A 25,168-nucleotide genomic window follows, 5' to 3' on the forward strand; every position below is an offset into this window, starting at 1 on the left:
AAGGAAAAAAAAAAACCAAAACAAAACCAAAAGAATAAACCAAAATAAAACAAAAAAAAAAAAACCAAAAAAAAAAAAAAAAGCACACAGACATCAACTAGTCACCTTGATGAAAGTCTCAATACAGCTATGGAAAGCCTAAGTATTTATTCTCTTACAGTACACTGGGTGCCGGCTGCAAAAAGAACAAAAAAAATGTATCCACTTCAGGCACAACTTCTTTCTTTTTAAATTTAAATCAGTAAAAGAAACTGGGTTTAGAAGCTGCAGTGTTCTAAGCAGCAGCAGATTTGTGCATTGTTTTAAATATATTTAAATTACCACACTGATGGCACACCTCAGCCTTATGAAATTCTGCACTGTCTGTTCCAGAACACTACAAAATCCACCGACCCTGGGAGAGACTTGCACTGAGCTCTAAGGACTGGCTAAAGGAGTCAAGTTAAATGAACTAGGAAAACACTGTAACATTTGGCCATCAACTCAAGGTATCAATGTTTGTGGAGATCTGACAGAAACAGAACTTATTCCACCCTCACACGTTCCTCAAAATTTGAGCAGAGTGAGCTGAAGTGAGTCTTCCCTTCCACTTGGGAAGGAAGATAATGCAACTGAGCACTAAGGCATAATAAACCTTGGCCAAAAACAAGGATAAAGCATAATAACTGTAGTGCAGAATTCCACAAGGTCTGCCCGAGCAGAGCTGTCTATGTTTACTCACAGAGGCAATGGAGATTGCAGTTACCAGTTGCGTTAAATGCACCATTCAAAACAAGCTTCTAAAATGTGATACTATAAGGCGCCACCTTAAAGTTCTCCAGAATGCAACTGTGCAGAAATTTAAAATGGTTTCGTAAATTTAATTTTAAACATAACATGAGAAGGTGTTAAAACTGGTGGAATAGCTTCTGAGAATTTGGAGGAAGGGGTGAACAGGGAGATATTCAGTACCCTTCGGCAGCCCCACCGCACGGCCCCGCGCCGCCGCGGGCTCGGGATCAGTCTATAACACCAGCCTGGCGGATCTTTCTCTCTGCACCAAATCCCTGCAAGGAAAACAAAACACACTATTAGCTCCAGCTAATCACACAATCATGAAATCATTTAGGCTGGAAAACTGTCACGGATCTATTTTATGAACAATCCTTTCATTAGGATCTTTTCTCCTGAGAAGCTTCAGCTTCTCCATGTTTTGCTGCTTTGGAATGTGATTTGGAGAATTGTTTACCCAGCACGTGAAATTTGTTTTACTTGATGACCAATGACAGCCACCTCTGTTGAGGCTATGAGTAGTCATAAGATTTTATTAGCATTCCTTTCTATTCCTTTCAAGCCTTCTGATGAAATCTTTTCTTCTATTCTTTTAGTATAGTTTTAGCATATAATTTTCTTTTAATATAATATATATTATATTAATATAATTATATATATATAATTATTATAATTATATTAATATAATTAATATTATATATATTAAATTTTCTTTTAATATAATATATATCATAAAATAATAAATCAGCCTTCTGAAACATGGAGTCAAGATTCTCATCTCTTCCCTCGTTCTGGGACCCCTGTGAACACCACCACAGAAGACGATTTAAGGGTCTCCTCAAGCCAGGTCTCATAAGCTCTTGGAGATCTGTATCACACCCAAGACAGCTCAGCTACCTTAGAAGGCATAAAATCAGCAGGATGGCTTCTGTGGTAGTGTTGGAAACAAAAGTTTTATTAAAAGGCAAAATAACAAAACTCTTTACCAAGAAAAACCGAGCCAGGTGCAAGAAGTTCTTGCTCCTGGTAAACACCTCACAAAATTAATTTCTTTGCTCTCTTCTTTTTCTAGTAAATTGCTCAGGCAAAACTTTTTGGTTTCTGTCCAATTGGCTATCCTTAAGTTTGAGGTGAAGTCCCCCAGGTCCTATGAGGTGTCTTTTTTGCAAATTGAAGGAAGAAGCTTCTGGGCTTTTTTCCTTTTTAAGGAGACAAAGGAGAGTTTTGTCACTCTGTCAACAGGAAGCACATTCCTATAGGAAAAGGGCTTTAAAAATCATCACGTCCAACCGTGAACCTGGCACTGCCACTGGGCTTTGAGGAGAGCCTGGTCTGTTCCACCCAAGCAGCTCCCTTCTAATTAGTCATGTTTGTCTTCAGAAACAGAGACAGCAACAAGACAGGTTCTCTGGGGTGTTCTTTGTAGTCCAAAACACAACAGAGATACCAAACACTTTTCTCCTGCTTATCAAGGGGTGCCAGAACATTGTGTGAAAGCCATGTCTGGGCAAACAGACTTCACTCGCTACCTCTGAGGTTTATAAATGAAGAACAAACTACAACAGCCAAGACAAACCATGACAGAGAGGCTCCAACACAGGCAGCAGTGAGTTGCTTCTCTGTCATGTGCTCTTCTGAAAGCACAGGGCACAGCAGTGACACAGGACACAGAGCACAGTAGTGACACAGGGCACAGCAGTGACCGTGTTCACAGGGGTCTTAGGACAAGGGAAGAGATGAGGATCTGACTCCATGTTTCAGAAGACTTGATTTATTATTTTATGATATATATTACATTAAAACTATACTAAAAGAATAGAAGAAAGGATTTAATCAGAAGGCTAGCTAAGAATTGAAAAGGAAAGAATGAATAACAAAAGCTTCTGTCTTGGACAGAGAGTCTGAGCCAGTGTGATTGGCCATTAATTAGAAACAACCCCATGAGACCAATCCCAGATGCACCTGTTGCATTCCACAGCAGCAGATAACCATTGTTTATATTTTGTTCCTGAGGCCTCTCAGCTTCTCAGGAGAAAAAAAATCTTAAGGAAAGGATTTTTCATAAAATGTGTCTGTGACAGACACAGAGCACACAGAGCACACAGCACTGGCACGGGGGCACACACAGGGCACAGCACTGGCACAATGCACCCTCACACAGCTCAGCTCTCTACAGAAGAGCAGCAGACACACTCAGGCCCCTGACAGAGGCAGCAGTGTGTGTTTCCCTGGGCAGCAGGCCCTGCAGGGCTCTGCCCTGTGTGTGTGTGTACCTTTGAGTTGTCAGGGCCCCGGGGCTGGCGGAGCACCGTGAGCCGCGGGGCGTTGGCATCGTCCAGGTTGATGCTCTTTAGACGGTTCACGAGTCTATCGGGACGCGGAGCAGCCACGGCCTTGGCGCCTTCACTGCAAGAGAGCACACACAGGGCAGGGTCACCCCCAGCTGGGCAGGGCCCCCAGGCTTTCCCAGGCCTTGGGCACAGTCATTTACTGCACAGGATTGATGCTGTGTGACAGCAGACTCAGCTGATGGGCTGGCCCTGCCCCAAACCTCGCTGTCCACACTGGACTCTGAATAGAGGAGCTCAGTGATCTCCAGAGGGTGTTCTTTAGGGAGCAGAGTATTTACAAGTATCTTGTATTTACTCTCATGCACACCTAACCTGTGTATTCTACATTTCTATTGCCCAGAGAAGCTGTGGCTGCCCCATCCCTGGAAATCTCCAAGGCCAGGCTGATGGGGCTTGGAGCAACCTGGCATAGTGGGGCAGGTGTCCCTGCCCATGGCAGGGGTGGAATGAGATGGTTTTTTAGGTTCTCTTCCAACCCAACCCATTCTGTGATTAAACTGCAATAAGAAAGGCTTGCAAGTTGCCAGCATATCATGGCAGAGCATTAACATCTCTGAAGATAATGGGAACACAGAATTTTGAGACAAAAATATTAGCTTTCTGTTACTACTGAAGTGCTATCTCAAGCTTAAACAAGATACAAATTATGCAGTCTTCTTCAAGTGTGTATATAGTTAAAAAAACCCCAAACCCATCACTTGTAAAAAATGCCATGCCAAAAAGAAGGCTCTCTAAAACATGAGTTTTCTATTTAAAAATTAAAGCTGCTCTTCAAGAAAGAGATGGCAGCACTGTGGAGTGTGCTGGCCAGTGGCCAGCATCCACACAGCAAAGCCATCACTTTCCTTATCATTAACTTCCACTTGCAAGCCTGTATCCAAATTCCTGCTACAGGGGGAGTTTAAGAATAGGTTAAAAAGGGAACAAGCCATCTGTAATTAGGAAAAGCTGGGAGTGCTGCTGCCTGCACTGGAAGAGCTGGGAGCTCTCAGGTGTGGCTCTCCCTGGAGGCAGCTGGAACCCAGAACTCCTGCTGCAGGAACATCCAGCTCAGGCAGACCCAGGCTGCAGGGCCCTGCTGGGACACAGATACTGGGCCAGGGTCACTCCCTCAGGCAGACCCAGGCTGCAGGGCCCTGCTAGGACACAGACACTGGGCCAGGGTCACTCCCTCAGGCAGACCCAGGCTGCAGGGCCCTGCTGGGACACAGACACTGGGCCAGGGTCACTCCCTCAGGCAGACCCAGGCTGCAGGGCTCTGCTGGGATGCAGACACTGGGCCAGGGTCACTCCCTCAGGCAGACCCAGGCTGCAGGGCCCTGCTGGGACGCAGACACTGGGCCAGGGTCACTCCCTCAGGCAGACCCAGGCTGCAGGGCCCTGCTGGGACACAGACACTGGGCCAGGGTCACTCCCTCAGGCAGACCCAGGCTGCAGGGCTCTGCTGGGATGCAGACACTGGGCCAGGGTCACTCCCTCAGGCAGACCCAGGCTGCAGGGCCCTGCTGGGACGCAGACACTGGGCCAGGGTCACTCCCTCAGGCAGACCCAGGCTGCAGGGCTCTGCTGGGACGCAGACACTGGGCCAGGGTCACTCCCTCAGGCAGACCCAGGCTGCAGGGCTCTGCTGGGACACAGACACTGGGCCAGGGTCACTCCCTCAGGCAGACCCAGGCTGCAGGGCCCTGCTGGGACACAGACACTGGGCCAGGGTCACTCCCTCAGGCAGACCCAGGCTGCAGGGCCCTGCTGGGATGCAGACACTGGGCCAGGGTCACTCCCTGCCATCCCAAAGCCTCACCAGACACGCCACACGTTACAGGCACTGCATTTTCCTGTGCGCTGGTTCAGGATTACGGAGAACTCCACTTCATCCCCAGCCTGGAGCTCCACACCATCCTGGACTTCTTTGACATGGAAGAAGAGCTTTTTGCTGTCACCAACTTCATAGTTAATGAAACCAAACTGAAAAGCAACACATCACAAGGTTATTCATTTGTTCTGCATCCAGACAAATGCAGTAACACATTTATTACTGTAGTTCAACTACTTTTAAATAAAACTTCAAAACTGTGGTGCCTAACAGAAGTGGAAATACAATTTCTGCAGTGATCAGAACATTCTTTCTGGAAACATCACTTCTGGAAATCCAGGCACTCTTCCTGGCACTGTAAAGTCACATTTAAATCCTGAAGTCTATAGAGCAAGTTCTGAAAACTGCCCTCGAGTCCTGGCAGTATTAACCTGGCAGTCCTCTGTATTAAACAGAGAAGAGCAGTGCCCCAAGCTCTGAGACTCCACCCTGAAGTTACACAGCAGCAATCACTCAATTTTTGGCCTGTCACTGGGATAAGAAGCCATTTACTTCTGTTTTCCATTCTACTCATGTATAAGCCAGGAATACTCATCCAACCTCTCCATAAATGACTGGAGATTAGTGCTGCGTGGTATCTGTAAAAACAGACAGCATTTGCAGCATTTAACTTTTTAATCATTCCAAGATGCAACGAGGGCAAAGATCAGCCTTTGCATTTCAGATGAGCTGTAATCACTGACTGCTCAATGCCGTGAAGAAGCTTCTTCCAGAAGCAATGTACGTGCATGTTTTGTTTGTTTTTCTGAACACTTTAAACACTCTGTGCAGCAGAAACCAAGTTAGAGCAATTTCTAGGACATCTCAAAGCCAAATCTTCAGAATTATCTGCTGCCCAGCAGTTCTGATGTTTCAGCACCAAACCAGGCTCTGAGCCCACCTTTACTCAAGTCACACCAGGGTCTGGCATAACCTGGGTTACCACACCAGTTCCCTGGAGTGCTGAGCAATCTGTTTGGGCACAGCTGCCTGAGTTCCAGTGCTGAAGTGGTTCTGAGTTGCTCTGTGCCAGCTGGAGCAGAGATTTCCCATCCCCTCTCACCTGGTCCTTGACGCACTCCACGGTGGCCCTGCGGAAGGGGGTGATGTTCACAGCCATCGTCTGCCCGTTCTGACCCAGCACACACAGCTGGAACTTTACTGTCTCCCCCTTCTGCAGACAGTCACCTTTGTTTGCCATGCCAACAATTCCAAAGGGATAGACCTCTCCTTTCATCTCACCTGGGGGGGAAAGTACGAGACAGAACTGAGAGGCCTTTGCCACCTGATGTCAGATTCCCAACAGTACAAATCAGCTTAGCTGTGTGGATACAGTTTGTAGTGTGAACAAAATCTTCAACAGCTCTTTTTACAGTGCATTCGACTTGTGAATGCACTGTAAAAAGAACTTGCACTTGTGAAAAGAACACTTAATTAAAAGGAACCAATCTTACCATCCTCCATGACTTCAATCATGCCCTGGTACTCTGTCTGTGTGGGATCTACACTCCTCAAGGGACGAATTACTTTACCAGAGTAAACAGTGGGATCAGCTTCTTCAGTGATACCATTCACTGAAAAGAGACAGGGAATAGAGGAATAGGATGTTTTAATCATAGTTTATTTTAAAACTGATTTAAGTAAGTGATTCATATTGACCAGGAGTCAGTGTTTTGCACTCCATGACAATGAATCAAAATCACACTGATATACCATACATGGAAGTAGAAAAAATTTTTCTCAAAAAACTTAAGGTCAGGAAGCTTGAAAAGCAAATCAAAGTGTTTCCTTCCTTTCTCTTCCATATTCCCTACTCACTTTAATCATCCAATAATCTTGAAGAATGCATTTCCCCCCACTCCCAAGTCCTTAATACCCTCCCCCATCTGCCCTGCTCCTGCAATCTTTTCCCCTGTGAGGTACAGCACAATGAGTGCAGGTACTGATCTGGCCAGTTCTGCCATTCAGCCTCTCCTTATAACCCACAAGTGAGGGGGACTGAGGACACTAAAAGTCCACAGAATTTCTACTGTGCACAGAACTGTTGGTCTGTGCTTGTCTGTTCTCTGCAAACACAGGCAGCAGCTTTCAGGAAACCACAGACCACCCCAACTGAGCATCTTCCTGCTCTCAGCTCCAAGTGTAAATGGATCATTAACAAACTTTACCCCCCAGCATGTGCCAAGAGCCCTGCAGACAGAAAACACCAGGTACAGCCTTACCTGCATGTGTTTTGTTTACTTTCTCTGCACTAACTTTGTTTCCTTTGCCTTTTGACAAGCTGTATTCCACAGTGTCTCCAAGTTCCAGGCTATCGATATCACCACAATATTCACTACAGGAACAGAATGAGAAACAGTTTTCCTTTATTTACATGACAATAGTGATGCTCACCCAACATCCACATCAGCTATCAGAAATTATTTTAATCCCTCATCACTTCACAAGGAACCTCCATTCAGGAAAATGAAGCATTTCAAATACATAACACAACTGGATTTCTTGGCCTGGGAATTAGAGGCACAAAACACCAGGACTGCTGACTAACAGAAAAGCTTGAACCAGTCCAACAGAGATGATAAATAAAACTGTAGGTATTTAAGCATATATATAAATATAAATATATTATGTGTGTGTAAAGTGCAAATAGATTCAAAACTCCACACCCTCCCACTTCCCCCAAACAGACACATAATGAAATAATAAAACTGTCATTCACCTGTAGTGGAAGAAGATCTCCTTATCATGATTGGCTGTTTCAATAAACCCAAAGTTATCTTTCAGGGCTGCCACATATCCCAAGAGCCTCTTGGAGCTGTAGTTGCGTCCCAGCATCCTGACAGAAACAGCCGTCTGCAGCCCGGTTCTCTTCACCTCACACACACAGAACTCAACCTGGGGAGACAGGGCCATCAATACCAGACAGAAAGAGGCAGAGAAAACCAAACATGGTCAATACCAGACAGAAAAATGCAAAGAAAACCAAACACATTCAATACCAGACAGAAAAATGCAGAGAAAACCAAACACGTTCAATACCAGACAGAAAAATGCAAAGAAAACCATGACTAAAAGAAAAAAAAATCCAAAATAATTTTGAAGCTGTGCAGCTCTGCAGCAGCACCAGTCTCTGCAGCAAAGTCATCTCCTAGTCACTACTTTCCCATAACCACATCAGTCATTGACATTTCCTACATCCCAGGGAGCAGCACCACACCTAGGATACCTGCAAGGCAAGCCAGCCCCCAGCACTCACAGCCTTTCATCCCTTAAACATGAGAACTTTTCTGTCCATGGGGATCATCTCCTCTCCCTACACTGCTCACCAGGGGCCCACAGTGGGATGTGCCTCACTTCACTCCTTGTTTCAGTTTTTAGAGACATTAACCAGTAACTAGAATGGCTCCTGAGGGTTTTGTTGCTCTTCCTGATCTCCAAGCTTTTTCCCTTTCTATTGTCCCTCAGGTTGATATGCTCATGAGGGAATATTCTCCCTCTTCAATATCCATCTTAGTCTCTATGCTAATTAATTTCCTCTTGACAAGCAGTGTCCACTTAGTGATAAAAATTCTTTGTTTAAAAAGCAGCATTTAGACAGTAAGACACTATTTCCACCTATGTATCACCAGGTTGGAGGGTATTTTTTACCCCTTTAAACACAACATTGCAGGTGATACCACACAGATGCCTTGTCCTCCATTTGCTCCAAGTAAAGACAAAGAGAACTCACTCACACCCCACAATGCTCAGAACAGCATTTCCCAGTAGTACACTTAATTCTCTTACCTTATCTCCTATCTGGGGATTAGTAGATCCTTCCACATCCTTGGCCTGGTAAGGAATGGTCAGTTTTACTCCACAGTCATCATACACAATTATTCCATCTTCAGCTTCCTGCAAACAAGAGGTCAGAATTCAGCAATCAGTGCCTCTTTAGGAGCAGTTTCCTACTCACAGTTCAAGCACTGCTCACTGGAGTCTCAATGGTTTTACAATAACTGCTCAAAACCACAACCAAACTCTGGGTAAGGAGCTTTAAATGATGACAGACAGTATTTTAAAAGGCAATGAAGTATTGCCACCAGTTCCAGGAAGCATTTGTTGGAACTTTTAAGTGTTCTGGCATTGTTAAAAAAAGCAGAACAAAACAGTAAGGGATGCTTCCCATGAAACTTAAATAATTCTATCTAGAATCTTGTGTACTGAGAGGTAGAAAGAAACTCCCCATCAATTTCCTGGAAATTATCCTCAACAACAATATGAAACAATACTTTTATTATCTTGTTCAGAGCAGTCAGTTTTCACTGACTGCTTTCATCAGCTGTAGTTCACTCTATACAGAATGAACAGGGCTTCAAACCCAGCTGAAGTAGAGATTTGAAGGAATCAGCCTCAGTCTGCAATGGCAGGAAAGCAGAAGAGCAGCATTACCTTTTCTTTGCCTTTATTTGGGCTAGTGGCTTTGGCTGGAGTGGCTTCTTTGTCTATAGTGCCCACAAAGCGATGCTCTGACTGGGTGTGGAAGGAAACCGTGCCCTTGGGGAGCTTTTTAATCCTTATGGCATGGTTCCTTTGGGCAGACAGCATATCCTGGAAGAGAAATCCATCAGGTTCTAGACACACTGTGCATAATTTCCTTACCTGCTGAGATTTTATGGAAATTTAAACCCCACTTACAGGAACGACGGTGAACTCTACTTCATCCGAAATATGGAGCTGGTTTCCATCCATGATCTCACTGAAGTGGAAGAACATCCGAGCATCCCTGTCCACACACTTAATGAAGCCAAAGCCATCCCTCATTGCTGCAATCACACCCTGCAACAGCCAAACCAACAATTACAGTTTAATCCTTGGTATGTGACACCTGTCCAGCTGCTCCATGGGTCAGGAGTGGGCAGAAAGGTCTGAACCCTGGGAAAACACTTGGATTAAGCAATGTCCTTCCTTGCAAACCCTGCTGCTCACAGCCCTGGTCAAGCTGAAAGTTCTTCCCACCTCATTGCTGAAGTCAACTCGAGATAAAAGTGAGGTGGAGAATATTAACTCAAGGACTGAAGTTAAAGAACCTGCCAGTACAGGGAACACATGGGGCAGCTCTGCAAACACTGTATCATCTCCAGGAGAATATTAAACACACAAACACACTAAAAGTACAACCATCTATAAAAACAGGAAATAAAATCAGTGTTCAGAGGAAAGTTGAAGAGAAAAACCAACAGATTTCCAGTCACAAATGAAGGAATTATAAAGAAGCTGTTAAACAAGACTCCCATCCCCGTGGGTGTGTTTTGGGAACACTCCCATGTGACACAGGAGTTCAGTGGCCTTCCTGATAAACCACTGGGAATGGAATGCTGAGTGAAAACAGAATATACTGACAAAAACCCAAACCCTAGCACCAGATGCTGCCAGAATGAAGGTAGAATTCATTAACACATTGCCTTCAACCCAGTTAATACAGAGTTTAGCAAGGCTCAGGACAAGCTCAGAGGATCAGAGTGACAGTGCAAAGGCACCTTTCACCTTTAGGAACATTCTTCTCTTAAACAGATTTCACAAACTCCAGCAGACCAACCAACCTTCCCAGAAGCTGCCAGCACCCATGACCCCCATGAGAGCTCAGCTCAGGCAGGCAGGTGTATGTAGCCAGAGCAGAAATACAAGAAGTCTATAGGATAGGAACCCAAAATCTCAAAGGATGAAATCAAAACTCAGGGTTTTCTTAAAGCCAAGGGACAATAATTGACAGCACACTGATGTGACAACACTGTAACTGAACTCCAAATTGCAAAGGAAAGCAAAGTTACAGTCTGGAACAGAACCAACATTCCAAGTTACAGGAATGAAAGATATTCTGTAATGCTCATTAGCACATCCATCTTAGTCCCTGTAATCCACAAAGAGTTTCTGGTACTGAGAGAACTCTGCTCTACCATCCTTCTGCTTGACCCTCAGACAGAGATTGGCCAAAAAACTTCAAATACAAAAGCTGCTCAGAGTCTCTCCTCCAATTGTTTACACTTTTCACTACCTGAACCAGGGTAGTCCCAAGGTCTCCAGTTTCCCAAAGGAAGATGAGTAATTTCCTCTTTAGACTCAACTATGTGAATTTTAAGCTCTCAGTTCAAGACTACATCACTTGTGTCTGCTACAACCAGCCAGCAATCCCATCCAAGAGGGCCAGTTAAATTCTAATTTCCTAATATAATTTCACTTAAATGTTAAAAAGTAGTTAAGACTTTATGCTTTTAAGGCAAAGATGCAGAGCATGAATTCTGAATTTTCTGCTTTGCTTGCACTGCAGGTCCTAGAGCTGGATTTCAGAGCAGGCAATGGAAGACACGAGTGATTTTAGGATCTATTGTAGAAGACAGCCCCCAACTCATTTTGCCTTCACTTCCCTTCAAGAATTAGAAATATTTGGATACTTGCCATTTCTCTGGTTTCATTAGTAAACTGGAAAGTGTTGGGGAGAACCTCAATGTTGGTGGCTCGCTCCAGTTTGTCGCGCCTGTCCGTGGAAATGTTGAACCGCACGTGGTCGCTCTCCAGCAAGGTCACCTTGGATTTTGTGTCCTTGTCCCCAAAGGGAAGCTCCTTAGGAATCACAAAGTCCACTTTGATGCGGCCAGGTAAGGGATCACTCTGGGGACAGAAAACCCAAGGCAAAGCTGAGTTCACCTGCAGGGCTCAGCACAGGGGTCCTGCCAAGTGCTGCTCTGCTCCATCTCCACCACTCCACATCTGGAAGTTGCCCAATGCAAAGTGGCTTTTGGAGCTGAAGGTTTTTTAAGCCCCAGCCATGCCCTGCTGAAGGAATTTTCTCTATTTCTCTATTTGCTCTGGGGACAGAAAACCCAAGTGAAAGCTGAGTTCACCTGCAGGGCTCAGCACAGCTGCCAACAGCACAGGGGTCCTGCCAAGTCCTGCTGGACTCAGCTCTGCTCCATCTCCACCACTCCTCATCTGGAACTTGCCCAGTGCAAGGTGGCTTTTGGAGCTGTTGGTTGGCTTGAAGGCTTTTTAAGTCCCAGCCATGCCCTGCTGAAGGAATTTTCTCTATTTCAAGAATGAAGTTTATAACCATAACACTTCTAAAATGCAGGCTCTTTCTTATTAAGTCTTCAAAGCACCCCAAACCTTCCCACACTAACAGAGACTCAACTAAAATCTTAGTGGAAGTGCTCATGAACACTCCTCCAAGACAAACATTACAGCCCAAAAGCCTCATTACCTGTTAATGCTCACAAGAATCCATAGATCTGGCTTATCCCAGCAAATATTTTTCTCTTTTCCCCTGAGTCTTTTGCTTTAAGGATATGTCTAACTCCACAAAAAATTATAGCAAGTATTTGAAACAATAAAGTATTTGAAACATTAAACACACACTCCATCATGTACCACTACCCTAACTCTTCCTATTTGGATTTGAAATTGAGAGTGAATCTTAATTCTGAAATGATGCTTATGCAGCAAAGAGGTACTGGGAAATGGGAACAAATGCTTCCAGTTATCGACTGGAATTCAATACAATCAAACCAGCATTACACAGATTTATTTAACTACTGAAATTCACCTGGTTTTTGCTGGGTACTTTTGGAATTACTTTGGTTACAGTTCCTTCAAAATGTTCAATGCTGATATCTTCAAAAATGACAGTTCCTTGAGGCAGCAGTCTAACATCTGTTGCAACTTCTTTACCCTAAGAGCACAAAATCAGTCAAACACCCAAAGAAAAGAGAGAAAGTCACAGACATTTCCCAATGAAGCTCAATGAACCTCCTCCCCCCTTTTTTAGAGCTGGGGAAAGCAGAGAGCTGTGCAGTTATTCCCCAGGACCTTTGCTTCCGTTTTACTGGATTTCGTCTTACATTTCTGTCTTTGATTGTAAACTCCACATCATCACCAGGCTGTAAGGTTTCTAGGTCACCTTTAAATTCACTATAATGAAAGAATATCTCCTTCACGACATCACCTCTCTCAATAAATCCAAAGGCTTCCTGTCAACAGAAGAAAAAAGTGTTGAATTGTCCATTATTGGAACATAGCAATAAATCATTTGACAGGTTCTGGTAAACACAGAACAATCTCTGAATCCCAGCACAGCACTTACAGGTGTACACAGCTGACTGCCACAAGAAATATATAAACAGAAATAAATGGAACTTTCTTTGTTAAGAGGAGTATCAGTATCAAAGATGAGCTGTTTAAACCATTTCACACAATTTACACCCACAGCCCAAGCTGTTAGCAGCTCTAAACAACTTAAATATTACTTTCAACAGCACTCTTCAAAACAGCATTTCATTTTCAAATGAAACTTAAGATCACTTACTTTCATGGCACAGACTACTCCTTGACAGCGAGCTTGTTTCTTTTTTAATAGCATAATGTTACGAGCACTTACAGCACCAGTACTAGAGAAAAAAATAATAATAAAAAAAATCTGTAAACTCAAAACTGAAACAACAACTAAGATTGTATTTCATATAATAGTTCTTGGAATAGGTATGAATTCTGTCTGACTACTAAAACAAAATATGAAGCCAGAAAAGCAATACCAACTTACTGTTTATTTGTATCAATTATAAAGTTTATTTTATCTCCTGTTTCCAGCTGTACATTTCCTTCAACATCCTCTGGGGTGTAAGTCAGGTAAAATACTTCCTGTAAATTAACATTAACTAAAGTTACTCTATTTGCAGGATAGTTGTTTCAAAGAAAGATGAACACAATTGTAATAACAGTATCTGCTTAATTTAGTGAGAAAATCAACAATAAGAAACACGGCATGCAAAACATTCTTTTTCTGTCGTGCTGTTTTGGTGAGTATGTAACAAGCAACTGAAGTTGAAAGGTTTTGAACATGACCATCTTTAAAGGCCAATTTCTAAATGTTAGAAGTTCAAGATAAGGACACATGAACTTCATCAAGTTTAAAAGAGAACAACTATTTGCCTCTAGGAAGTTCTCCACAGATACAAGCAAGCAAACTGTCTAAAAACCATTATTTTTTGTAGTAATTACCAAAGCATGCTTTTTTTTGGCCAAAAACTGCACAGTTCAATGCAGTGTCAATTGTCTACATTAAACTGCTTTTTTTTGGGTTTTTTTTGTCATAGACCACAGTGATGGACCAGTGAAGAGTTCAAGTAAAATACGCAAGCTTTACCCCATTGCGTTCGTAGCAAACACTCCCTGTTGGACTTTGACCCGGGGCAGCTGGAGATTTACTCTCTAAATTGTGAGGAACAGCACACACAACCTACCAGTCAAAAAAAAAAAAAAAAAAAAATCCATTGCTAGTCATTTCAGGAGTGGCATTGTTGTACACAAAATGAATCTCTACTACACACTCAGCAGGGAATGCCACAGTGCAACTTTTCAATCTCACAGAACCCCTCTTGGCTCTAAGAAGTGTTTGGAGCCAAGTAAGAGCTCAAACTGAAACTCTGAATTTTTACCAGAGCAGACTGAAATATATTTCAGTGTAATTATACTGAAGGCAGTTAATACCCATGCTCAATTAACCCAGTTTTCTGTACTGGAGTAAAGGATGGCAATGATGCAGGTATAGAAAACAGGCACTAACTTGTCCATTTATTCGTTCTTCAGGTAATATTTCTGGCTTTATCTTCACCAATTTAATAGCAATGGGTTTTCCAGTTCGGCGGTCAGAGGACACTTCAAACTCAACATCGTCTGCAAGACAAGCAAACATGGCAATGCTGTCAGAGCTCTGGCTGGGATTGGGGATTTTTACAAAAATCACTGAATGGCTGAGTTGAATTCACTGCTGTAGCCAAAAACAATCAAGTAGAACTCAGGTCCTTTTGTTACACATGATTTGCAAAAATTTTCTGGTTATTCTGCTTATTATCTCCTGTTGCCAATAAAATAGTCTGGTGTAATTAATTCCACAGCAATTCCCTCGCCCTGCCTTGCTCTTCACACTGAAGTTCAGACAACACAACAAAGGCCATGAATCAGTTTAGATTCATTTCACTCTCATGGTAATTATCAGCATGAAGTTGCAGCCTCTGAAAAACACCTGGCCATCCTCAAACTAACCAAACAGGGAGCACAAGAGGTAAATTCTCCCACAGTCTGAGTACTTGACTCCATCTCAGCTAGACCAGTCTGATCTAACACTGCACCTTTTCCTTCTCCACAAGTTTGTACCAAAAGCTGCACAAAGTGCTGGGAAGGGCTCCCACCAGAAGCAGTGAATTACTCACAGGTGGTTTCTCTACTTTGTCAGTGAAAAAGAAATGGTTGTGGGGGGAGGAGAAGTGTTCTAAAGAGTTTGTTTTGATTCTTACTACTTTTTTTTTCTTTTATTAAATTTTCTTTATACCTTTTAAAATTTAAAATCTACTTTACCTTTCTCCTAATCTTATCTAACAGCAAGAAATAAATACCTTAATAATTAACCAACACAAGCTCACCACACTCACCAGCGCATTAATGAGGGAATCTCAAAATTAGCAAAAAACTGAAATTAACCAAGAAACACCTGGCCATCCTCAAACTAACTCTAACCAAAGAAACAGGGAGCACAAGAGGTGAATTCTCCCACAGTCTGAGGACTTGCCTCCATCTCAGCTAGACAAGTTTGACCTAACACTGCAGAAGTTTGTACCACAAACTGCAAAGTGCTGCAAAGGGCTCCCACCACGAGCAACAAATTATTCACAGGCGGTTTCTTTACATTATCAGTGAAAAAGAAAATTTTGTGGGGGGAAGAGAAATGCTCTAAAGATTTTGTTTTGATTCTAACTACTATTTTTTTTTAATAAATTTTCTTTATACCTTTTAAAATTTAAAATGTACTTTACCTTTCTCCTAATCTTATCTAACAGCAAGAAATAAATACCTTAATAATTAACCAACACAAGCTCACCACACTCACCAGCACATTAATGAGGAAATCTCAAAATTAGCAAAAATCTGAAATTAAACTGCACAGTGCTGCAAAGGGCTCCCACCACGAGCAACAAATTATTCACAGGCGGTTTCTTTACATTATCAGTGAAAAAGAAAATTTTGTGGGGGGAAGAGAAGTGCTCTAAAGATTTTGTTTTGATTCTTACTACTATTTTATTTTAATAAATTTTCTTTATACCTTTTAAAATTTAAAATCTACTTTACCTTTCTCCTAATCTTATCTCTCAGCAAGAAATAAATACCTTAATAATTAACCAACACAAGCTCACCACACTCACCAGCGCATTAATGAGGGAATCTCAAAATTAGCAAAAACTGAAATTAACAAACTGCACAGTGCTGCAAAGGGCTCCCACCACGAGCAACAAATTATTCACAGGCGGTTTCTTTACATTATCAGTGAAAAAGAAAATTTTGTGGGGAGAAGTGCTCTGAAGATATTGTTTTGATTCTTACTACTATTTTTTTTTTAATAAATTTTCTTTATACCTTTTAAAATTTAAAACCTACTTTAACTATCTCTCAGCAAGAAATAAATACCTTAATAATTAACCAACACAAGCTCACCGCACTCACCAGCGAGGAAGGAAATTAATGAGGAAATCTCGAAATTAGCAAAAACTGAAATTAAACCGAAACCACGAGAGCCCAGAAGCAGCAGAGGGTATTTTGTGCCAAGGCTCAGGTACCTCCTACTTTGAGCTCCTGCAGGTTGCCGTTGTACTGGGAGCAGTGGAAGAAGAGCCGGGCCTGCCGCTCCGAGCACTGGATGAAGCCGTACGAGGTCAGCAGCTTCTCGATGACGCCGGTCTCGCGCAGCGCTGCCGAAGTACCATTGGGGTACCCGTTGTGTCCATTGTTGTGGAGCAGGTTTGGATCAAAGCTCATCTGGGCCACACAAAGCAAACAACAATGCTGAGCATCAGCTTGCTTCCTTCACATCCTGCCCTGGATTGTCAAATTGTGTTTTATCTGGCATCTGTATGGCACTTGGCTTCTGTTCAGTGGGCAGTTTTCCTAATCTCTTCCATAACTACTCCTCCCTCTGGGAGAGATAATTATTATTATAATATTAGCAGATAATTATTATTATAATATTATTATCTGCTGATAACAGCTATTGAATGTCCCTGCATGGCTGATAAGAACTACAGCATCCCATTGGGAGATGTGAGCCCAGAGGGAGGAGCCAAGCATTCCTACCTGGATATAATCTGGAGATTCTGGAACACCAGCCAAGCATTCATACCCAGATATAATCTGGAGATTCTGGAACACCAGCCAAGCATTCATACCCAGATATAATCTGGAGATTCTGGAACACCAGCACAGCTTCTGTACTGGATTGCCCAGAGGAACAGCAGCTGCCTCTGCCCCTGGATCTTCAGAGGCAGAGACTGCACCTTTCTCCAGGATCCCTGCTCCAGCAGAGCCACCCCTGACACTGCAGGAGGGCTGAGCCACAATTCCAATGGTTCTGCTGCCCACACCCTGACCCACAGGGTGTCAGGCTGGGTTCTGACTCTGGCACTGTTGGTTTAGTTTACTGCATTATTTATTTTATCTTTTTACTTTCTTCCCTAGTAAAGAACTGTTATTTCTGCTCCCATATTTTTTTGCGTGAGAGCCCCCTAATTTAAAACTTATAGCAATTTGGAGGGAGGGGGTTTACATTTTCCATTTTACAGGAGGCTCCTGCCTTCCTTAGCTAACACCTGTCTTTCAAAACCAAGACAAATCCCCACAACACAGTAAGAGCTTGTGTAGTTACCAACATTCCTAAAATGTGTTTTAAGAACATTCCCAAAATGTGTTTTAAAACCACCAAAAGAGTTGAGCTTTTTTATCACAGTAATCCTTAAAATTTACACAGGCAACATATTTATAAAACAAGCCAAAACTGTAACACCAAAACAAAGCTTGCTTAGAACAAAACAGACTTCTGGCATTTTTCAAGTACTACACCTCAAAGTACTCCCACATTCACTGTTTCAAACCAGAGCCTGAAAACATCTGAAGTATCTGCTTTTCCAAATTAAACAAGTAATTAGGAAAATGCAACAGTTCTGAATCAACACAATTAGGTTCAAATCCCTGCACAGTTTCTCCCTAATTCATGTGTTCAGTCTTTCATACTAAAAAATGCTATTAAGTAATTAAACAGTTTTGCACAGTTATGGAATTAATAACCAGAATTTAACATTCCTGTGGCATAGAAGCTCAAGTGCTAGAAAGACACAGAAAATTTGAAAATAGCACTAAAGGTGTAATGAACTCCTAAATTAACTGCCATCTATTAAAACATTTTATTTTATGGGGCATTTTTTCTTTTCAAGTCACAGATTCACCCTTGAAACATTCCCAATCCCTTTAGCAACTCACTGGCTTTTTTGATGTACAAGTCTCTTTTTTAAAGCAGAGCACTTGGACTTGCAGGCTAGCAATTAAATCAGATGAAATGTATTATACCTCACTGAACACTGCAATTCAAGAGAGACAACTGAAGCAACCCTCTTCCCTCCAAACATCTCAAAATATACAGGATTATTTGTTAGTTTCCAGAGCTTTTAATTTGGAAACAGAATGAGATCATATCAGTTCTCTGCTTTCTTGCTGCAACAAGCAGAGAGCTTAAAAATTACTCAGCAATGTGTTTAGTGGAGATAAAAGACACCTGAACAGCTTGTAAAAGGGTCATGTTTATCACTCTAACACAGCCAGTGGGTTACTCAATGCATTAGAAGGCACAGCATTCTTATTCTGCTGTTTGGAAATCAGTTTAAAGGTGATCAAAGAGCACCAAAAAACACCTGCAGTCAAGTTCTTGGGCAGAAATCTTTGGTCTTGGAGACTGACATTAAAAAAATAAATTGGAAACAAGCACACAAAGTAAAGACTGACAGTATTTTTGACCTCCAAGAGGAAGAGGTCTTCTCCCCCCTTCTGCTTCAGACCCACGTGGGGTAGATGAAGAAAAACACAAGTAACAGAAGGTGGGGGAGTGATTTGAGGGGGCAAAGGGATCCCAGGACACTGTAATGGCCTCCACCCCACAGCACTGCTCAGCACTTCCACACTACCCTGTTACCACCCAAGGCTCTCTAAGAATTCACTGAACTGCTAAATCTGCTGTGGTATCATTTCTGTAACACACACTGCTCATTTCCTTGCTCTACATCTCACTTTTCTTTCCCTTAGAAACCAGTAACAACCTCTTCATTTCAATCAATGCTGCTCTCTTATTCTTACCTGACCAACCTGCAATAAGTGGCATAAATCAATACCCTTAACATGTTCAAGTCATGAAATAGTGCCATGCCAGAAAATAATGAATCAGAAACAAGACCCTGTCAGAGACACACAGAGAGCTCCAGCCCATCCCTCCTTAAAGGCCTCTTGCCAACAGAGGCAGCCGTGGCTTTGTCCAGCTGAGTCCTGGGACCTCCAAGGACAGAGGTTCCACACCTTTCTGGGGTAACTTGCCTCAGCAAAGATTTCCTTCCCCTCCTGTTCAGCCTAAGCTGCTCAAATGACAAAAGGCACAGCATCATATCTTTTTTATGCACTGGATTATGTTTAAAGGACACATTTTCTCTGAGTATTTAACAAGAAGCACCTGATAAAGCTGCTAAGATTTACTGACTAGTTCCTGTTAGCATCATGCCAAGATAATAATCCTCATCTTCTGAGGAAGGCAACCCCAGGACACTCCACAGCAGAAAATGTCCTTGTGGGAACACAACAGCTGAAGTGTTTTAGGCTATCCTAGAGTTTGAAATACTTTTCAAAAATAAACTGGTCCTGCAAGTAGAGTGGCTGGAAGAAGAGAAAATGATATGTTATTATACCTTCTCCCAGGAGAATTACAGGCCAGAGCATTAACCCATTCTGGAAGCTGGAATGAGCCTGCCAAAGGCTCCTGTGAGTCACCAAATGGCCACCTCACCTCTGATACAAGGCAAGCAAGTAGCAGACACCCTGCCTCAAACACGAACTAAAGTTACACCTGAGAGAGAAAATGACAAAATCTAGCTTAAAATTTAGCTCAGAATAGCCTCTGTTAGGGTTAGAAAGCCACAGTGCTTCACCTCCTGCTCAGACTACCACTGCATGACATCATTTGAACAGTCTGAGGTTAAAGGAGCACAGCACAAAGAACTCCTCATCATCCTCTAAAGCCTGACAACTTCAGTTCAAAGATTCCTCAGGTGGCACTAAAACCTCCTGTACAAAGATACATAAAGTATCAGCTTTTCCAGATAATTGTCAAATTCCTACATCTAATAACAGGAATATGAACTATTAACCCCATCAAAAGAAGTATTTAGAGAAAGAAAAAACCACCTGTGCTGTAAGATTGAAATACTAAAGACAAGTTATTTGAGAAAAGGGATTGGAACCACAAACCTACTGTTACTAGAAGAGAGAAACACCAATAATCAGCTCTCAAGGGTTAGAAGTATTGTTAAATAGAACCACATGCAGCTCCTATGGATTCACCAAAATAAATGAAGGTAACAGCAAAGAGTCATGGAACCAATGAATGGTTTGTGTGGGAAGGGGCCATAAATATCACCCTGTTCCACTCCCTGGCATGGGCAGGGACAACTTCCACCATCCCACATTGCCCCAAGCCCCGTCCAGCCTGGCCTTGAGCACTTCCCAGGATGGGGCAGCCACAGCTTCTCTGGGCACCCTGTGCCAAGGCTTCACTATTAAATTAATTTATTATCAAGAACTATTTAAAAACCCTCAGCAACACCACCCCCTTCTGTTAAAAACTTAGTAAGACCCAAGCTCAAAACCACAGCTATAACTCTTTCCCCAGAACATGCACCAACCTCGCAGTGATATTCAAATATTGCACTTTCAGTAGTATTTGCCGATTCTTCTGTTTCAGCACAAGTTTCTAAGGATGAAGACTGCTATTCTTTTAAAAAAGGGAACAAAAGGAAGAGAGACAAAAAGAGAAAGAAAAAGATAGCAAAAGAAGGTGATCTATCAGGCTCTAGAGAATACAAGTGCTGCTGCCCTGGGCAGTTTCACTACAGCACTGGAGAAAACAAAGACTACTATAGCAGCGTCGGGACGTGCTCTTTTGAAGCTGTTGAGTAGGCACAAACTTCTTGTTTCAGATCAAGCCTTGTATCTTCTTCAGTGTAAGTTGCCTCTTCTTTGGTCTTGAGTTGTTACAATGTGGTATACTTAGATTCTTTTCCTGATCTGAACTTGAAGCAGCAGTTTCAGGTGGTAAATTCTGTTCTGTTCCACTTCATACTGGAGAAAGGAGAAAGACACACACACTGAGTATGACTGTGAAGGGAATTCTCATCAAATCACAGAATGGATTGGTTTGCATGGGGCCTCAAAGACCATCTACTTCCAAACCCCCTTTGTGTATCAGTTCTAGGTCTTAAAAATAACAGGGGCATTTCCTCTACCTTAATACAGGAGGTTTAATCCATGTTAATAAAAGCTGTTTTACACATATATATGGCATTCCCACTTCCAGTTTGGTTTTCTAAAAGACTGCTTGACTCCAAGCCAGTGAAACGGTATTTCCAATTTTGAACTTTTCAGACACACTTAGCATCTCAGGGAAGGTCCCAGTGTGTACCATTAAATGTCAACTTCATTTTGATCATTAGGATTTGATCCATTAGCAAACCTTAGTCCTCCCATCAATAACTTTATATGGGTGCTCATTAAATTATAGCATAATTTATATCCTCAGAGGAGCACAGGATGTATATATACACTGGAATTAAAATTTCCTGATTACTTCTGATCCAAAGGTTAAATTAAGGCCTAGTGATACCTGAAGCACATTTAGAATTGTATAAAAATTAACAAACTTCTCAATTATGTGTACAGACACTGCCTGTACAATAACACAAAACCATTCTCTGGACTTCTGAAACAGTTTTTGTAAAACGTTGATTCCATGTGATGATATTTGTGTAGCTAACACCAGCAGAAGCCTTTCTGCACTAGTTACTAGTTAGCAATTAATTCCCTCCTAAAGTTTTCCAGTGCCACTTTGTCTTTTCATGAGAAAAGCAGTTTCAGCAAACTCCACAAAACATAACCTTCCAGAAATAGAAACCTTCCTTGAGAAGAAAACAAGTTTTGAGTTTGTTGCTTACTCAGTAGATAGGGAAAAAAAAGGGAGGATATTTTTGTGGACAAAAGCAGGTGAGAAGCAACAGAGCTCTGACCTTACAGATACACTGGCAGTTCTGCAGTCATCTAAAGGCATGAAAATCAGACCACAACTCTTCCCCAAATCATTCCACAAGTCCCACACCAAAAGAGAAAAAATATGGATAGAGCCTATTTCTCCAGTGTGGCAGGAAAGTGAATTTCACAACTTATACTGAGCTTTGAACTCCCTCTGGTGATTTGAAAGAGTCATTTTAATTGACTGAAACCTGAATGCAAAGACACTTCAAAGTCTCACCCCCACCCCAGTGAAAATGCTGAGTGAAGGCAGCTACTGAAAGAACCCCAAATGAGCAAACTCATCTCCAGTTTTACTGAAGTTTGTATTTCAGTGATTTTCCCCAGCTGAAGCACCTCCTTCACTGAGAATTTCCAGCTGAAATGAGTTTTCCTGTCAGACCATCAAACACACATGAAATAGATTAAATAAACTGAGGGCTGTTCAAATCTGGTGTGAAAGGTTTGCACTGAAAGATTAGATTATAAAATATTCTAAATTAAGGACACAAAGCTATTGCAAAGATAACAGTATCACTGCTTTTTCCTCACCTCAGCATTACACTGGGGCAACTGTTACCACAATCTTCCAGGACAGTGTTATTTTGGGGCAGCATTTCAGCTCTCAAATGAGCACACTGCATCCCAGGAACTGCTCAGACACACTTGGAATCTTCTCACATATTTCTCTCTCATTTAGTTAGACCAATATTATTAGAGCTCTCCTAGAGATGTAACTCCTATCATATTACAATTATCATTTTTTGGTTATTAAATATATGACTTTTTCATTTAATAATCAAAACACCTCATGTGATCAAATAAGACTAAAGCTAATTTTATCAATTGTGGAGTAAAGGCATAATCCTTTCCATTAAAATCCATTCTGATTTCATAACAAGATGGGTTCACTACACTTAAGTTCTTTTAAAAAAAAGCTCATCAAGCAATCATAACTCAAGCAAAAAGAAATCTCACTGTGCTCATCTGCCTCAAATTCCTTACTTTTTAATTCAGCTACTATAAATACTCCTCCAAATGGTAAACACCCTGAGCAGCTGCCCAGCCCTCAAGTCTCAGAGCTTTCTGCATTTGTGTATTTACAGCTGAAAGATTTAATGCAAAGACAGGGAAGAGCTGGGCCCTGCTCCTGAGGCCTCTGGTGTGCAGATCCTGCTAAATGACAGCGGGTCACATGCCAGAAATCACCTACAGAGCCCCACATGCAACCTGCCCCATGACAGCATTGTTCTGCTTCCCATTTTCTTCACAAAAAGAGGCAACTGCAAGGACGTGCATTCTGTGGATCAGAGCACGTGCTTCCAGAAACAGCCCGAGGTACAATTTGATAAAGATAAGACTTCGCCTTCTCAGTGTGCACACACAACACAGATCCGTAGAGATCAGGCTCCTCCATCTCTTTTCAGATGGATATTGGAAAGCAGCACTGAGCTCTCGGGCACCCCAGTACGTGACAGCTTTGAGACGAGCCACCACCACAGCAATGAAGTCCTTTCCATGTCAGGAAAAAATACATATATGGGGGGGAAAAGAATTAAAAACTACCAAGGACATCTGTAAAGAATGTATGGAGAAAAACCCCAAAAAAGTCGTTAAAAGAAATATCCGGATTTTTTAAGGGTTCTGCGGTGCGGAGACGAGCCCCGCGCTGGGTATCGGTGCGGACAGCAGAGAACCGGCCCCGGACCGACGGAGTCGCCCAGGCCCGGTCCCTGCCGCGGCCCCGCTCGCTGCGCTGCACCAAGATGGAGGCGGCGGAGCGAGGGGCGGCCGCGCCGAGGGGCGGCGCCGGGGCCGCCGCCAGCGGGGCCGCCGTGCGCGGGGGCGGGCGGCTCCGGCCGGTGACAGCGCCAGGGCCGTTCGGGCAGGAAGGGCCGGGGGGAGCGCTCGCCCCGCACACAAAGGGGGGCGATGGCGGCCGCTCCCCGCACACAAAGGGCCGCGGCCGCGCTGCGCCGGGCGGGGCCGCGCGCGGCACGCCGGGAGCCGCCGCCGCCGCCCCTCCGCCCGCACGGCCCCGCCGCCCGCCGGGGCCCGGAGCCCCCGCGGCGCCGCCCCCTCCCGGCGCGGCCCGCGAGCCCCGGCCGCTCCCGGCACGGCCGGTCCCAGCGCGGCCTCGGCGCCGCCGCCTCCGGAGCCCCGCGGAGCGCAGCGCGCACCCCGCGCCCCGCGGCCGCCGCTCCATCCCCGCACCGCCGGCCTAGTAGGCCGCACCCCCCAACCACCCCCCCCACCCCGCGCGCAACCCCGGCGGGGCTCCCGACGCGCTGCCCCGGTACGGGCGGAGATCCGCGGGCGCAGGTCCCGCGGCGCCCGGAGCCCGCCGGGACGGGCGAGGGTGGCGGCGGCGCCCGGCCCGCACTCACCCCAACAGCTCAGCGCCCCCGCTCCAGCGCCGCCATGAGCAGCACGGCACGGCACGTAGGAGAGAAATCACGGCGCTCTCGCGAGAGCCGCCCGCGGACGGGGGGGGAAGGGGCGGGGCCGCGCGTGCGCACCCGGAGCCCGGCGGGTGGCGCTCGCGGGCACGCGCCAGAGGGGATGGGGGGGCAGTGAGGGTGGCAGCGCCCCCTTGCGGCCCGGGGAGGGAGAAATGGCTGAGGGGAGAGAGAAAAACCCGGGAGAGGGAGAATCTCAGGGAGGGGAGAGGGAACCTGGGAGGGAAAAGAGAGCCCCGGCTGAGGGGAGAGGGAGAACCTCAGGGAGGGGAGAAGAACCCCGTGAGGGGAACGAGAGCCCCGGCTGATGGCACTGAGCCCCGGCTGAGGGGAGTGGGAGAACCTCAGGGAGGGGAGAGGAACCCCGTGAGGGGCAATAGAACCGCGGTTGGTGGCACTGAGCCCCGGCTGAGGGGAGAAAGCGAGAGACAGGCATAGGGAGAGACACAGAGAGAAAACCCCGGCTGAGGGGACAAACTGACACGGCTGAGGGGGGAGAGAGAGAAAATGCCGGCTGAGGGGAGAGATCGAGATGGAGAGCCCCAGCTGAGGGAAGAGAGAAAACC

The 25,168-nt window shown here is 44.2% G+C and overlaps 1 protein-coding gene across 3 annotated transcripts; it reads right to left on the bottom strand.

Moving 5' to 3' along the window:
• Nucleotides 1–130: 130 nt before the first annotated feature.
• CSDE1 (cold shock domain containing E1) lies at nt 131–24,676 on the bottom strand. 3 transcript variants are annotated; one of them, XM_054648925.2, is made up of 21 exons: nt 24,531–24,676; nt 20,766–21,201; nt 16,614–16,812; nt 14,570–14,679; nt 14,150–14,242; nt 13,547–13,644; nt 13,313–13,394; nt 12,849–12,977; nt 12,554–12,679; nt 11,410–11,622; nt 9,652–9,792; nt 9,406–9,564; nt 8,761–8,868; nt 7,694–7,869; nt 7,197–7,309; nt 6,429–6,548; nt 6,038–6,216; nt 4,924–5,087; nt 3,045–3,177; nt 952–1,046; nt 131–175 (listed from the first exon to the last, which is right to left on the bottom strand). In XM_054648925.2, the coding sequence occupies exons 3-20, from the start codon at nt 16,810–16,812 to the stop codon at nt 999–1,001; spliced, it is 2,391 nt and encodes a 796-aa protein (XP_054504900.1). In that variant the 5' UTR covers nt 20,766–21,201; nt 24,531–24,676; the 3' UTR covers nt 131–175; nt 952–998. The 3 variants fall into 3 exon arrangements, with proteins under 3 accessions (XP_054504900.1, XP_054504897.1, XP_054504901.1); XM_054648922.2 differs by having other exon boundaries at nt 131–1,046; XM_054648926.2 differs by lacking the exon at nt 14,150–14,242 and having other exon boundaries at nt 131–1,046.
• Between the last annotated feature and the right edge of the window lie 492 nt (nt 24,677–25,168).

The sequence above is a fragment of the Agelaius phoeniceus genome, chromosome 25, assembly GCF_051311805.1.
Source record: "Agelaius phoeniceus isolate bAgePho1 chromosome 25, bAgePho1.hap1, whole genome shotgun sequence".
NCBI classification, from domain to species: Eukaryota; Metazoa; Chordata; class Aves; order Passeriformes; family Icteridae; genus Agelaius; species Agelaius phoeniceus.

Bases quoted from the DNA above. Each gene is read 5' to 3' on its own strand.
- CSDE1 (XM_054648925.2), bottom strand. From the start codon at position 16,812: ATGAGCTTTGATCCAAACCTGCTCCACAACAATGGACACAACGGGTAC. The intron at 11,623-12,553 runs GTGAATTTCAGT...TTCTGTCCCCAG, and splicing joins AAGTACCCAGCAAAAACCAG to AGTGATCCCTTACCTGGCCG. The intron at 9,793-11,409 runs GCAAGTATCCAA...TGGCTGTTGCAG, and splicing joins CTAATGAAACCAGAGAAATG to GGTGTGATTGCAGCAATGAG.